This window comes from Podarcis muralis, unplaced genomic scaffold (assembly GCF_964188315.1).
Source record: "Podarcis muralis unplaced genomic scaffold, rPodMur119.hap1.1 HAP1_SCAFFOLD_139, whole genome shotgun sequence".
Taxonomy (NCBI): domain Eukaryota; kingdom Metazoa; phylum Chordata; class Lepidosauria; order Squamata; family Lacertidae; genus Podarcis; species Podarcis muralis.
In genome coordinates this window covers 20,431-34,422 of record NW_027554764.1, presented here as the reverse complement: position 1 = coordinate 34,422, position 13,992 = coordinate 20,431, and the positions used below count along the sequence as shown (strand labels likewise).

Genomic DNA, 13,992 nt, shown 5'->3' with positions numbered 1-13,992 from the left:
ACCCCCTCTACTTGTAAAGGGTCCTCACACATTTAGAAACCCACACAATTGGGGTTCTAAATGAGGTGGAGAGCCTCCACCTGGAGTGGAGCAGCTCCCTCTCCAGCTTCAGATCTTTGCACTCCATGAGTTGGGGAGCAGAAATTAGTGCACTGCGTAGGCTTTGAATACAAGCAGAACACTTGGATGGGACTCCTGATTCACAGTACCAGGTGCCCTTGCATGTGTGTGTGGGGGGGGAGCCTTCCTTTTTCATCCCAGAATCCCACGCTGGGTCCTCACAAGCAGAAGAGGAGGGTATTGTCTCATCACTCTCGCCTTTGCTTGCAATTAATTCTCCACCCCCTTTTAGCAACGAGACAATCTATTGCTATCTTTGAGACAAGTTCTCATCTGGAACATTAATTTTTTATTGGAACGAACGAGGGAACACACAGAGAAAATGCCCCGGGAAGTGAGACATATATCCTGGTTTGCAAATAGAGCTGTTTATGGCTAGCTTGCATATGGGACTTTTACAATGTGACAGCATCAGCTGGTAACAGTGTTCCAACATCAGTGGTGACATTTCCACATGCAAAAGCAGGGGAGATAATTAGATCTATTCTTAAAAGTAGGTTGGGGTAAGGGAGTGTTGGCTCTGAAATTCTGTGTGTTAAGCAGCCCTGGTTTGTAACAATTGCATTGCATCTTAGGCTCTGCATATGTTGAACAGCGATCATCTTGTTTTGGAGGAAGAGTGTTGTTCAGTGACAGAGAAATGGTATTGCATGCAGTTGGATCCAGGTTCCATCCTTAGCATCTCCTATGCGATTGGAAAACCTTAGAGCAGCCTTTCCCAACCAGCTGTCCTCCAGATGTTTTGGATTGCAGCTCCTGTCAGCTTCAGCCAGAACACTCAATGGTCAGGGATAATAGGAGTTGCCATTCAAAACATCTGGAGGGCACCAGATGGAAGAAGTATTCCCTAGAAAGTCACTGCCTGTCAGTTCAGACAATACTGTGTGTCCATGATGAGTCCCTGGTATGGGAGCTGGAACTCGAGTTGGTGTGTAAGGCACATAAATCAAGCAGAATATAAAATTTGTAGATGTAAACCTTCAGTTTTAGACCTGTTGTATGGCACATGTCGTCCTCCGAAGTATGTCAATCATAGCAGCACAGTATCTGGAGATTGTATATAATATATCGGGTTTTTATTTTGGAGCGGTAAAGAGATATAGAATTGCCCTGTGTGTCCTGGAAATGTGTGTGTTATTGGCACAATAAACCTGTCACGTATGATTGTATAGTACTGGCAATGGAAAGAAATGTGTTCAATTGTTTCTATATGCTCAGAGCCACAAGGGCAGAGCCACAGCCCTCTCCAACCTGGTGCCTGAACTACAACTCCCATTAGCCCCAACCAGCATGGCCAGTGCTCAGGGATGATGGGAGCCACAATTCATTAGCGTCTGAAGGCTACAGGCTGCTCACCACCATGATAAGCCCCCAAGTGCTGAATCATTACTGTAGGGAGAAACAAGCTCATTTAGTGACCGTGTCTGAGACATGCTGTCTAAATCGGGTGCTGTTCTAACCCATTTTGTATGTGGGCATGTCTGGGCTACGGCTGCATTTCTTGTGCTGCCAAATGAATTGTGATCAGACCTGACAAGGCCTTTAAAGGGTAGAAGAAGCTGTGGTTCTGCCGTTTCGCATCACAGGCCCAATATATGTCCTGTCACTCTTGTTTGAAAATTGTTTCCCACCCCCACAGCCACCCTGCTTTTCTGCCAAAGCTTTTCTGATTTAATCCTGGCAGCTCCCAAAATAATTTACATGTTATTTGGCAGTGCTGCAATCTTCTATGTGCTGGTTCCCTTGTGTTAGTGTGTGTCCATATGTCAATGCATATCTTACTTTTAGTGTAATGGTGCAGTTGTGATTGGGTTTCTCACAACTGTCTTTTATAGGCCTTAACGGAATTCTGAAAACGGCCATCTGCTGTGGTGGTTGAGTCCGATCCAACTAAGGATAGCTCTGTTCTGCTTCCTCCGCCAGAGGCAGCCGTGCTTCTGAATACCAGTTGCTGGAAACCCCAAGAGGGGAGGGGGCTCTTCTGCTCTTCTGCTCATGTGCTGCTTGCTGGTTTCCCACAGATTAACTGGGTGGCCACGGTGAGAACAGGAGGGTGGGCTAGACGCGCCATTGACCTGACCCAACAGGTTTTTCATATGTTTTTAGAGTGCTCCTCATGGAGAGAGTTGTACAATCTCTTTCCCCGCCACCCCTTGGATGCAGAAGCCATGGATTGCCTCCCTTTTCACATAGGTGTCTGCATTTTCCATGGCCTTGATATTCCACCACCCAGACAATAAACATGTGTGCCATTCTGGAACCTGGAATTGTTATAGGTGCCACAAAATACCCATTTTCCGCATTTGTATGAAAGCAATATTTTGGTGTGGCAGCATCTATACTTTGGAACTCCCTGCCTATTGACACCGGGCCGGCACCTTCTCTGTACTCTTTCAGTGCCTGCTAAAAACATTTTAGTTTAGACAAGCCTACCCAGACATGTAGACAGTGGCAGAGCTTCATGCTCCAGCACCGGGGGCAGAGAGCAGGCGGGGGCCTGGCTGGCATGTGTGTGGCATGTCACCCGCAGGGGTGTGGTGCGTGTCCTGGAGCATGGTGCGCTGCCCACAGGGGCATGGCACGGCGCCCAACGTGCGGTGGGGGCAGCCATGATGGCACCCCACCAGGATCACTCCCCCCGTCCCCCTCTTCCTCTGCCAGTGCGTGTAAAATGTTGATAACATACCGATACTTTAACCAGTTTTTCACTTGTTGATTTTTTAAAAATGTTGCAAATAGTTGGTTTTTAAGTGTTTTTACTAATAATTTTATTGTCTTATTCTCTTTGTAAACCACCTTGAGGTTTTTATTTGTTTTTGTTTTTACAATCAAGTGATGCATAATAATTTTTCCATAAATGAATAAATAAATAACTCGGGATTTAAACCCAGCAAAAAAATACTGGCTCTTAAGAGATATTTTATATCTTCTACATTCTTTTAATATGCTCACAAACAGTCAATAGATAGATCAGCCCTTATTTCCACAGTAGCAGCAATGCAGATTATGGGTAGGAGGCAGTGATAGAACGATGCTGCATTGATCTCCTTCTCCCTGAGCTGTTGATCAGTTCGGTCTTTCTGCTTCTTTTACAGGTATGCAATGGGTTAGATCAGCCTCGGAAACAGCAGCGTTCTGACCTCAATGGACCGATCAATAATAATAATATGCCAGAGGCAAGTACTAGAGGCCAGGGTGCTCTGTTTCCCCTCTCCTGCCTCCATCTTGTATTTCACCTCATGCTTCTCTCTTCCAAAGCCGGGAAGCTTTGCGTTGCAGAAAGACATTGGGGGGGGTGTATGATGAATCACTGAAGAAAGATTTTAGAGCTAAACTGTTCTATTTATTTATGTCCAGAATTTATTATGTTCTATCTTTGCATTATTTTTATTTCAGTTAGAACATTAAAACAAACTGATACAAAACAATCAAAACATTCCAAAGGTCACATGGAGGGGGGGGGGAGTTCCTTCCCAGTTAACCCAGAAATTCAATGGCTAAAAGATACTCTTCGTGGCAGCCCTGAAATCATGGGCCAAGAGAGTGTGATTGTTTTAACTGTACCTGGAGTGTTTTTCATGGCATTGTTATCAATGTGCTGACTGACCTGAGCTCCTTTGGGAGGAAGGGTTAAGTGGAAACAACCACAACAACATGCTTACAGCGGGGGTGGCCCACCTGGCCATGATCCGTGGTGAAGGGTGATAAGAGACATCTGTGGGGCTGGAGGCCGGCCCTTTGTGGTTTGTTTAGGCTGACATTTAAGGTGAGACATTTAGGGTTAAACTCAGAGACTCTTTTCTCAGAGGTGTGTGGAGGTGTCAGTTGTACACACAAACACACAAGTCTGTCCGTAATACTAATTTGTGACAATATAAGCACTGCCTGCACCCAGATGAGATTTGAGACTGTGCCAGGTTTGGGTTTTTTTAAAAAACAGGAATGACACTTGGGCGTTCTTATGCTGATGAGACTTTTCAGAAGTGTGTTCTTCTGAGCTGCAAGGATGCCGGGGAAGTGATGACAGTTTTAAAGAAAATACATCCATAAAAACAGTGCTAACCAGCAGATTGTACAAGATTAATTTGCATATGGAGTTGAGCCGTGTTCAATAACGCAGAGATTACTTTTTAAGAGGGGTGCTGCTGCTTTTAATCAAGAACACATAATGGTTATGTTGCCAAGCCCTTAGCAACTTCTTAATGGTTCACCTTCACCACGCCTAAGAAGCTTCTTCTACTCCTTCCTGCTTCCATGCAGAGGAAACAAACCATAATCTCTGGCTTGGCATTTCATCTAAACTTTGGACTGCGGTGGGTTTCACTCCCAACAAACCACAGTCAGTAAGGGAAGAAAATGAATCTTGTTTGTTTGGAGAGAGACTAATCATGACCCCCTGGTACGAATGTAATGCTAAGCCAGAGATCATGGTATTCTCCCTGCCCAGGGGATGGGAATAGCAGAGCTATCACTTATTGTGATGTGTGAATCAGGCCAATGTCATGTAGTCGCCTAAAATTACGGTAATTGTGATGAAAAATGAATGAAAAATGCTTCTGTTCTTCTTCCGCGTCCTGTGCATGCATTTTTCATAATAAACATCTTACTATTTCTATAGAGTTATAAGCTCTTTATGTTTATATCCACACAGACAAAGAAGGTGTCCTCCTTCCCAAGCTTTGTTGATGGTAAGTGCATCTTCACGGGATTCCTAATGGTTATAACATTAAGACTGCAGGGCTGGTGATGGGGAATCCTGACTTATCAAGAGATGATTTATCACGTGCCAAGAGATTTATGAGACTTGGGGGCAGCTGTGTCTCCTTCCTGAGACAACCCTGCATTCTACAGCGAGAGAAGGGGAGGGATTGAGAAACCTTTGCAGCTTGAGGGCCACATTTCCCAAAGTGCAGCCTGCCAGGGGCCACATGCCAGTGGTCAGAGGGGCTGGAGTCAAAAGTGGGCAGAGCAACAGATGTGCCTTTTGTGTGGCTGGAACGTGGCCTCTTATCGTTAAAAGCTGGGAGATTTCTGTGCTTACATAGAAGGGAAGTAAGTCGCTTTATTGTTTAATCCAGGGTTGGAGAGCCTGTTGATTCCAACTCCCATCAGCCCCAGCCCCCTTGGCCAGTGAACAGCCATGATGGGAGTTAGTAGTCCCACAAACTGGAGGTCCAGCCCAGCTTTCTCCAACCTGCCAATCCTGTTATCAAGCCCCAAATATATGCTTGCTTTTTCCACCCCAGTTTACAGGCTTGAAATGAACTAGATGGTCAACAGCTGGTTTCCCTATATGGCTTAGACCAGTAGTTCCCAACCTTTTTTTGGCCATGCCCCACCTAAGCATCTCTAAAATCCTGATGCCAATCCCACCCCCGTGACATCGAATTCTTATTATTCAAAGTGAACTCCTATTCACATGGAGGAAGCCTAAATTTCACTACTAATAACTCATTCACAATTTGTCCCCCTTAAAAATCGAATTGCCCCCCTGTGGGGCATGTGTCCTACGTTGGGAACCACGGGCTTAGACTGAATACTGTTAAGAAACTGTGCTTATGTCCTTTAGAGATGGCATTTCTATTTTTGCTTCCAGCCATTTGGAGAGTGCACCAGATTATGAGAGTCCCGTTAATAGAAATCAGTGCAATTTCTATTTTACAAGCTAAATAAATTGGCATTTAGAAGTCTTCCACAGCAAGGCATATTATGCAGACTTATTTGTGTGGTTCTAGCACCCCTCTGACTTTGGGACTTTTAATTAGTATACTAATAATTGGTGCTGATGGCCGACCTAATGAAATTAAACTTCTTTGTATGATTGATCTTCACTGAGAATCTTCTTGACGGCAGAGGGTGCAAGGTCCACTTAGCTGTGCCTCATTTGTCCTTTTCTGAGGCTGACATTATGGATGCTTCTTGTCTTCCATTAAATCTGACTGAGAGAGAAACCAGCTCTTGTTGACGGGTTGTGCATGCAAAAGCAGGCAGGGCTGGCACAGAGTAGAGAGCGCCCTACAGTGCCCTCCTACACGTGTCTACTCAGGAGTCAGCCCTATTAAGTCCAGTGTGACTCACTGCCAGTTAGGTGTGTGTTGAATTTCAGCCATGTGTGTGTGTGTGTTTGTGTGTTTGTGTGTGTGTGTTTCACCCCCCCCCCCTAACTAACAGGTTATTTATGACAAAAGTGATATAAGCTTTTTATCAGAGACTGAATTGTCCCTGGAATATTTTCTCCTAATGCGGCTAAGTCCATAAAAGCAAGGCTATGTATGGTGCTTCAATGCGTAAGAGAGCAATCCGAAGCATGTCTACTCAGATGTAAGCACAGCTGAAATCATTTGGACTTACTAGCAGTAAGTGTGCAAAGCATAGCAGCTATATTTGAATAAAAAACATAGATACATTCCTCTGATCCTGTTGGGTTCTTTTATACTTTGTCATGTATAACCTGTATGTATTAACTAGGATTGTAGGCCTTGGCTTAATTCAAGCAAAGGAGCCCTCTTGAAAGATCAACCCTAAATCCTCCCATTTTTGCTCCAGGGAGAGAGTAGCTGCTTTGCATGCAGAAGGTCCTGAGTGACGTCACCTGCAACAACTATTAGAGGGACAAATCTTTGTCTGAGTCCCCAGAGAGCTGCTACCAGCCAACATGATGCCTTCCAGATATTATGCAACTGCAGCTCCCATCATCCTGGGGCTGAATGGGAATTGGAGTTCAACAGCATCAGAGGGGCACCACGTTGCCTACCCATGGAGTAGACAGTGCAGGGCTAGATGGAGAGATAATCTGACATGGTTCAAGGCATCTTCCTTCATTGCTTTATTGCCATAGAACTTCGTAAAAGGATTGTTGTAGCCCAGAGCATCTGGCAGGCACCAGGCTGGTGAGGGTTGTGTCAGCTATGCCTCCACTGTCCCAGCAGCCTCCTGTCCAGATAACCTCCCCTCCCCTGCCCACATTCATTACATGGGGAGACAATGCTCTGCTTCTAGTCTTGGGTCAATTATTGCACTCATTTTGGCTTTAAAAGAGGAGAAACTCAGTCTTATTGGTCATTCTCTCTGCCCTTTGAGGCTCCAGCTGGAAGTATGTCTCTTGATTCTCCACATCCCCCTTGACTGCTGATTTATCAGTCTTTTCAGTCCTTCAGTTTTCAGTCTATTCCTCCATTTCTCTGAACAGCTTCCAGCTCCAGCTGCAGTGAGCATGTTCAGAGCTTCTGTTTCTGTCACCACATTGCTGAAGGGAGGGAAAGTTCCTTCCCTGACACTTGCAACCAGCAAAACTTGGCTAAGGTCTGGAAACAGCAGAGATTGCAGGAGACACAGGTGCCTGCAAATCTCAGCACACAAAATAAAAGGTGGCTTGAGATCTCCCAGTCTCACCGCTGCACACCCTCCCTTTGAAGAGGATCTGAGTGACGTTTTGTTAATAAGTTAGTCTGGTCAGGAGCCAGAAATGTCATTGTAGCATAAACAAGCAAATATATCATTAAAATGATATGGCAAAAATAAAAAGCTAAATACACCGAGTGGACTTCAGTGAAGCACCATGATGAATTTTCCATCTGTGCAAGCATTTCAGCTTGTCAGATAGAATGGCCCCCTGTCCTCCCCACATCTGCTCTTCTGTGGGGAGGGTTCTCCTGACCAATGTGCCAATGTGAGGGAAATGGGGGCACAGGGGGAGGAGAGGAAGAAGCCCCATTGTGCACAGGGAAGTTCATCTGCAGAGATTCTCCTGATGGGACTTGTTAGGTGAACGACTAATGCAGTGGATTTACTCTGAGTAAACATAGCTGGATACAACTCTCTGTTTTTAAAGAATGTAATAATATAAATTTTCATTTTAATAAAACTTTAGAAAATAAATAAGTGCAAGGTGTCAATCATTCCATTTGTAGCCATTTGGCCAAACATATGCAAGGTGAAGACAGAGCTGGGGAAAGTGCAGAAAAGAGCAACTGAAGGCAGCAAGGAATTATAGCCCCTTCTCTGTGAGCAAAGACCAAGGGCCCTGCACGGAGTCCCAGCTAATCTCTGCTCTGGAAAGCTAGGCCCCTGTGATAATTATTTTACTGCATTTTAAAGTTGTTGTTGTTTTTATTTTAATGAAATCAACAGCAGCGTCATTTTATTATAGTGTTGCTTATGGAACCTTGGGCACTTTGATAGTCTGGCATATCTGGTAATGCAGGGTGCAACATTTTAAACAAATGGTGAAATCTTAGAGCTGGTTGGTACAAGGAAGCGCCTCCAAAGCTACCTCTTCTGACTGCTCCCAGATCCAGGGGTTCATCTCCAGCAATATATTTCCCCTTCTGGTTTCTGAGATTACAGGTATTGTGTGCTGGTCCTGCCCTCAGAGCAAAGCAGGTTGGCTGGCTCAGCACCAAGGAGAGCAACATGGGGTGCATTTAAGTGTGAGGGTTCTGGTGTTAGTTTTCCTCGTTATGAGGCCTTCTTCTCTGCTGCAAAGACTTGTCCTCCTGTGCTCACGTCCTGCTTACAAGTTTCCTTCAGGCATCTAGTTAGCCACTGTGAGAACAGGATGCTGGACTAGGTGGGCCAGAGGGCATGCATTTCACTGCCATTACTTATGAATCACCCCTAGCTGGCCAAGGTTTCTCTACAACCCTTTATCCACTTTGTATCTGCTTAACTGTCAGGACTGCCCCCAAAGGACCATGGGAAATGGAATTTGGTGACATTCGCAAATCTGAGGACTTTTTGGTAGTTTTTCAAGGGGCAGTTTCCTCCCAGATGGCATGTGGGATGAGGTTTGGCACTGGTGGAACAGGGACTTGCCCCCCTGTGGGGGGGCACCACCCTGCACCCTCTCAAGAACTATGCTTTTGGTGTGTGTGTTGGGGAAAGTGTGGTGGCCCCTGTTCCCTCCCCTCCTCCAAATGCCCCAGAATACTGCAAAGGGGCCATTCTGGGGGGAAATAGAAGAACATAAGAAGAGCCTGCTTGAAAACATCTCCTGCTTTTAAGTATCCCGCATTTCTTCCTCCCCCTGCCCCTCTCCAGTTCAGGCATTTAGCTCTCAGCTCAGCCTCAGATTGGGGAGGATGGTGAGAGTTTTCTCTTCCTGACTCACAGCCCTCTTTCTTTGGGGAGGTGAAATTGCCATTAAAATGGTTTGAAGTTGGTCTTGTTATATCTTGCCCCTAAGTTCTTCTGCTTTACTTTTAATTTTAACACTGTTTTTTGCTTCCTTGTTCCCTGACCCACAAGTGCATGGACCGAATGTTCTTGTTTAAATATTTGTTGCTGCTGTTGTGCTGTGCTCTTTGCAATTAGCTAGGCATCGACAGCAAAAGGATAATCTATTGAGGGCAGTGTGTGGAAGTACGGAGTTCTCTTCCTTGCTCCGTTTTGCCTCTCTGCTTCTCTGTCTTAGGAGAGAAATAATTGCCTGCCTTCTGGCTTTTTAGTTCCAGGACCTTGCGAACCCGAAGACCTCATTGATGGCATCATCTTTGCAGCCAATTACTTGGGCTCCACACAGCTGCTCTCGGAGCGCAACCCCTCCAAAAACATCCGAATGATGCAAGCCCAGGAGGCGGTGAGCCGCGTCAAGGTAGATGTTTTCGATCCATGGAAGAGGATTTGGGATCCCTTGATGATTGAACTCAGAAGAGTCGGAAACATCTGCTCCTCGGCATCCACAGCAGAGAATTCCCGCATGGCTGTGGCAAAACCCTCTTGGCTCCCACCATTGCGTTAATTTCTCTCTCCCTGCTACCCAAACTGTGTGTGTGTGTGCAGCCACAGAGCAGCAGAATATAAATAATGCACAGGTTCTTTCAAAGTTCCCCCAAATCAGAGTAACAGCCAGTTGTGGCTTTCCAGGCTTGTGTTGCAAAAAGCTCAGATAAATGTTTTCATATCCTTGTATGTTGTGGATATCTTAGTGTTGCTTCATCATTACTTTTGGTGGGTGGAGTGGAAGGGAGTATCTATATTTTTATTTTATTTTTTATTTATATTTTATTCCAGTGGGTTACAGTAAAGTAAATAAGAGAAGAAGAAAGAAGGGAAAAAAGAAACAGGAAAAAGAAAAAGGATGCACAAACATTTTAAAAGGCAGGGGAAAACAACAGTAACAAAACAATAATAACATATAATAGCAATAACAATAATTTACATAAAAATGTAGTATATAGGTTAATGAATAAACTTATTGTTTTCTCCAGGTATATGTTGGTCCATGGGTCACTATGGTTTTGATAAATACATTCTAAATATCATTAAATATGTCCATGCATATGTCCAAGCAATCCAATCATGGGTTGCAAGAGTTGTCATGTCACCAATCCATTGATTGAAAGGGGCCATATTTCCCCCCTGCAATATATTACTATCATTCTTTTTGCAGGTATAAGGACAGAGAGTGTCTATATAATGAAAAGTTGAAAATAAATGCAGAGGAGAATTACAGATAACCACATGTAAAATCACATCTTATGATATCTTGGCCAATCCATTATTAATTTATTTCATAAGATTTGTACATCGTTTGATTGGTATAAGAAAACCCCTCAAAGTGGGTTACCAGAGTTTTAAACAGTAACATTATCAATAAGAAGAATTAACCATTTAAAGCTTTTAAAGAATTTAAATCAACAATAAACTAAAAACAGATTAAAATTTGCATCAGCTTTCTGAATACTTGGGTTGACTAAACAGAAATGGTTTTAACAGGTTTCAAAAAGAACAGAGTGAGGGCGCCTGCCTGATATCAACAGGCAGGGAGTTCCAAAGTGCAGGTGTTGCCGCATTGAAAGATCAAGCTCTTACAAATGAGGAACTGACATCATGTGACACCTGTCACATTAGAAATTATGTTAACATAAGCAAATACAAAAGGCCCACAATGGAAATTGAGTGGAAAGAGGTGCGTAGAAATAAAATTAATAAGGTGCCAAGCTGAGGGGCACAACATCAATAAGAAGAATAAGAATAAGAATAATGTTCAACCTAAGCTTACTGCATATTGGCAATAACAGAGTTGGTTAGCTAAATTACCCATCAGTGGTGGTGGAGAGCCAGGGAGGGGAGGCACACCTGTGAAACTGCCTTACCTGCTGCTCCTAGAAGTTAGTCTGAAACACTCTTGAATCTAAGCGCTGCCTCCCTCCCCTGGTAGACACGAGGTCTAGGATCCTTGCTCTTTAAGAGGCATGTATGGAACAAAAAAAGGGACGCGGGTGGCGCTGTGGGTAAAACCTCAGTGCCTAGGACTTGCCGATCGTATGGTCGGCGGTTCGAATCCCCACGGCGGGGTGAGCTCCCGTTGTTCGGTCCCAGCTCCTGCCCACCTAGCAGTTCGAAAGCACCCCTAAGTGCAAGTAGATAAATAGGTACCACTTTATAGTGGGAAGGTAAACGGCGTTTCCGTGTGCTGCGCTGGTGCAGGCTCGCCAGAGCAGCTTCGTCACGCTGGCCACGTGACCCGGAAGTGTCTTCGGACAGCGCTGGCCCCCGGCCTCTTAAGCGAGATGGGCGCGCAACCCCAGAGTCGGTCACGACTGGCCCATACGGGCAGGGGTACCTTTACCTTTACTATGGAACAAAAACTTGTATTATTTATCTTTGATTTTATTGCATTTATATCCCATCTTTTCATCCAAGGAACTCCAAGTGGCTTACATGGTTCTCCCCCTCCTCATTTAATCCCCACAACAACCCTGTGAGGCAGGAAATGCAGAAGGGAAAGCAGCCCTCTCGCTAAAGGGGTGTTCCCCAGCCCTGGTGTAGCTCCACTCCTTCATCTTCCCAGTTTTTGCCGCTTATGCGGGTTCTTTCATTCATTCATTCATTCATTCATTCATTCATTCATCCCCCCTTTCTCCCAAGGAGCTCAAGGCGGTGCACAAGGAATTGTCTGTTGTTGCTTGGCTAGTAAGAAAGCTTCTAAATAGCCCACAATAGCTGTATGAGCAAATATCTTAACTTCTATTGGGCTGGTAAAGCATATGCCAATATATCCTTGGAGGTTCCCTGGAGGTTTTTAAACAGAGGTTGGATGGCTATCTGTCGGGGAATCTTTGGTGCTGATTCCTGCATTGAAGAGCATTGGACTATATGACTTTGGGGGTCCCTTCCAGCTCTACAGTTCTATGAAATACAACTCATGAAGATACTTGCAGACATTTGACATTTTTGTGGTCAAGGCACCTTGCACAGCCCAGTGTCACTAAATCTCAGCATTAAATACAGGTTAAAAGTGTCACTGCTCATTCTCGTTAGAGAAATAGCATTTCCCCCTTTTAATTGCTTTCCCCATTCCGGCTCCTAATGAGTGGTTTGGCTTTCAAGTAAAAAAAAAGAGAAACTGGCAACCACAAACGAAACTTGATTTGTATTGTGCCAAAGTGCAGCATTGGTTATCAGTTTCAATGCTGTCTGGTTTTCTTTGATAGGCAGTCTCTCAAAGACGGTTGACTGCTGCTATTTTAATAGCGGCTCAGTGCTGCATGCAACTCTTCATAAGAAGGGGGCAGCAAAACTATCTTGTTCTTTCTTTTTAATTTATTACATAGAATATAAATTTCTACCCCAGTTTATTCCTCTTTTCTTGCAATGAGATGTTACTGCATTTGCTGGGTAGCCTGTCTCATTTCAAGGGCTCATTTCAATAATCAATTCTTTATTGTGAAAGATAACACCTACAGTCACTTCTACAGCTCTGGAGACATATCCACACCAATCTAGCATCTCGGCAGCTATTCCCAGGTCCACACTCTATGGCGCAGTTGCAGCAACCCGGGACCACTCTCCCTCCACCAGTTTATGTACCTTCCTCTGACAGGCAGCACACTCACAACCGGAAGCTGCGCCTGCATGGAAACTTCCTCTGCTCATTCTGGGAGACCGGGGTGCAGAAGGGCATGGGGAGCACCTGGCTCTTCACTTACCTGACCAACTCTTCCTCCTCCTCCTCTTCTGGCTCATTCTGTGCTCCACCCTCCAGCTCTGAAGTTCCCCTGCTTTTGACTCTTGCCTTCTGGCCAGAACAGTACCCCACAGTTCACTGCCCCCCCATCCAAGTCAGGCTCTAGCCCCCCTTCCTTGACATCTGATTAAGAGCCTCCTGGAAGGATCTGGCTGACCACCATGTGGATGCTGGACTAAAGGCGCCTTTGGTCTGATTTTGTTGTGCTGTTACAAATGTGTACCTGGACGCACATGTGCACAGCCAGCACTCCTGTGAGGTTTCGGGTTTTTTGCTGGAATTATGCTGTTCACTTGTTAGGGACATGTTTTGACCTTTAACCTTATGCCCCCAAGAAGCTCTCACACAAAGAAATAAAGAAAACTTGGTTTATTATATAAAATAGGAGTGACAGACTATATAAAAATGCTGCTTTAGACAGCAGAGTTACAGTCTGCTCTGAGTAGGACTAGCCTTGGATATAACCTTATGGTTTACAAGGAGCTATGAGCCTACAACAGCCTTCCCCAATGAGGGACTCTTCAGAAGTTGTGGAACTCTTGACTCCCACCATCCCTGAACACTGTCCAATCTGACTAGGGGTGATGGGAGTTGGTGTCCAAGCATCTGGAGGGCACCAGGTTGAACTATGATGCCAGTGCCAGTTTAAGCTGCCCCAGAAGCATCTGAATTTGTTTTGATATTCTATCTTAATGGAGAAATTATTTTGATATGTATCCCTGCCCCCACCCCACTTTGTTGGCTGCACTGAGGGCCACAGAACTTATCCAAGTCTTGGGTGGTTTTTTTAGGTTAATTTCCTTTGCAAAAGTGGAAGAAAGAGGCATAACTCACTGCTAGAGCACTGATTTGGCATGGGAAAGTTCCCAGGTTCAATCCCTGGCATCTTCAGTTAAAATGAT

General features: G+C 44.8%; 1 protein-coding gene across 1 annotated transcript in view; it reads left to right on the top strand.

Moving 5' to 3' along the window:
- Positions 1-1,126: 1,126 nt before the first annotated feature.
- LOC144326560 (amyloid-beta A4 precursor protein-binding family A member 2) overlaps positions 1,127-13,992 on the top strand; it is a 32,972-nt gene continuing 20,106 nt past the window's right edge. Inside the window, exons 1-4 of the mRNA XM_077923054.1 lie at positions 1,127-1,141; positions 3,216-3,296; positions 4,772-4,808; positions 9,567-9,712. Of these exons, the coding sequence (XP_077779180.1) occupies positions 1,127-1,141; positions 3,216-3,296; positions 4,772-4,808; positions 9,567-9,712 (279 nt within the window). The remainder of the gene's footprint in view (positions 1,142-3,215; positions 3,297-4,771; positions 4,809-9,566; positions 9,713-13,992) is intronic.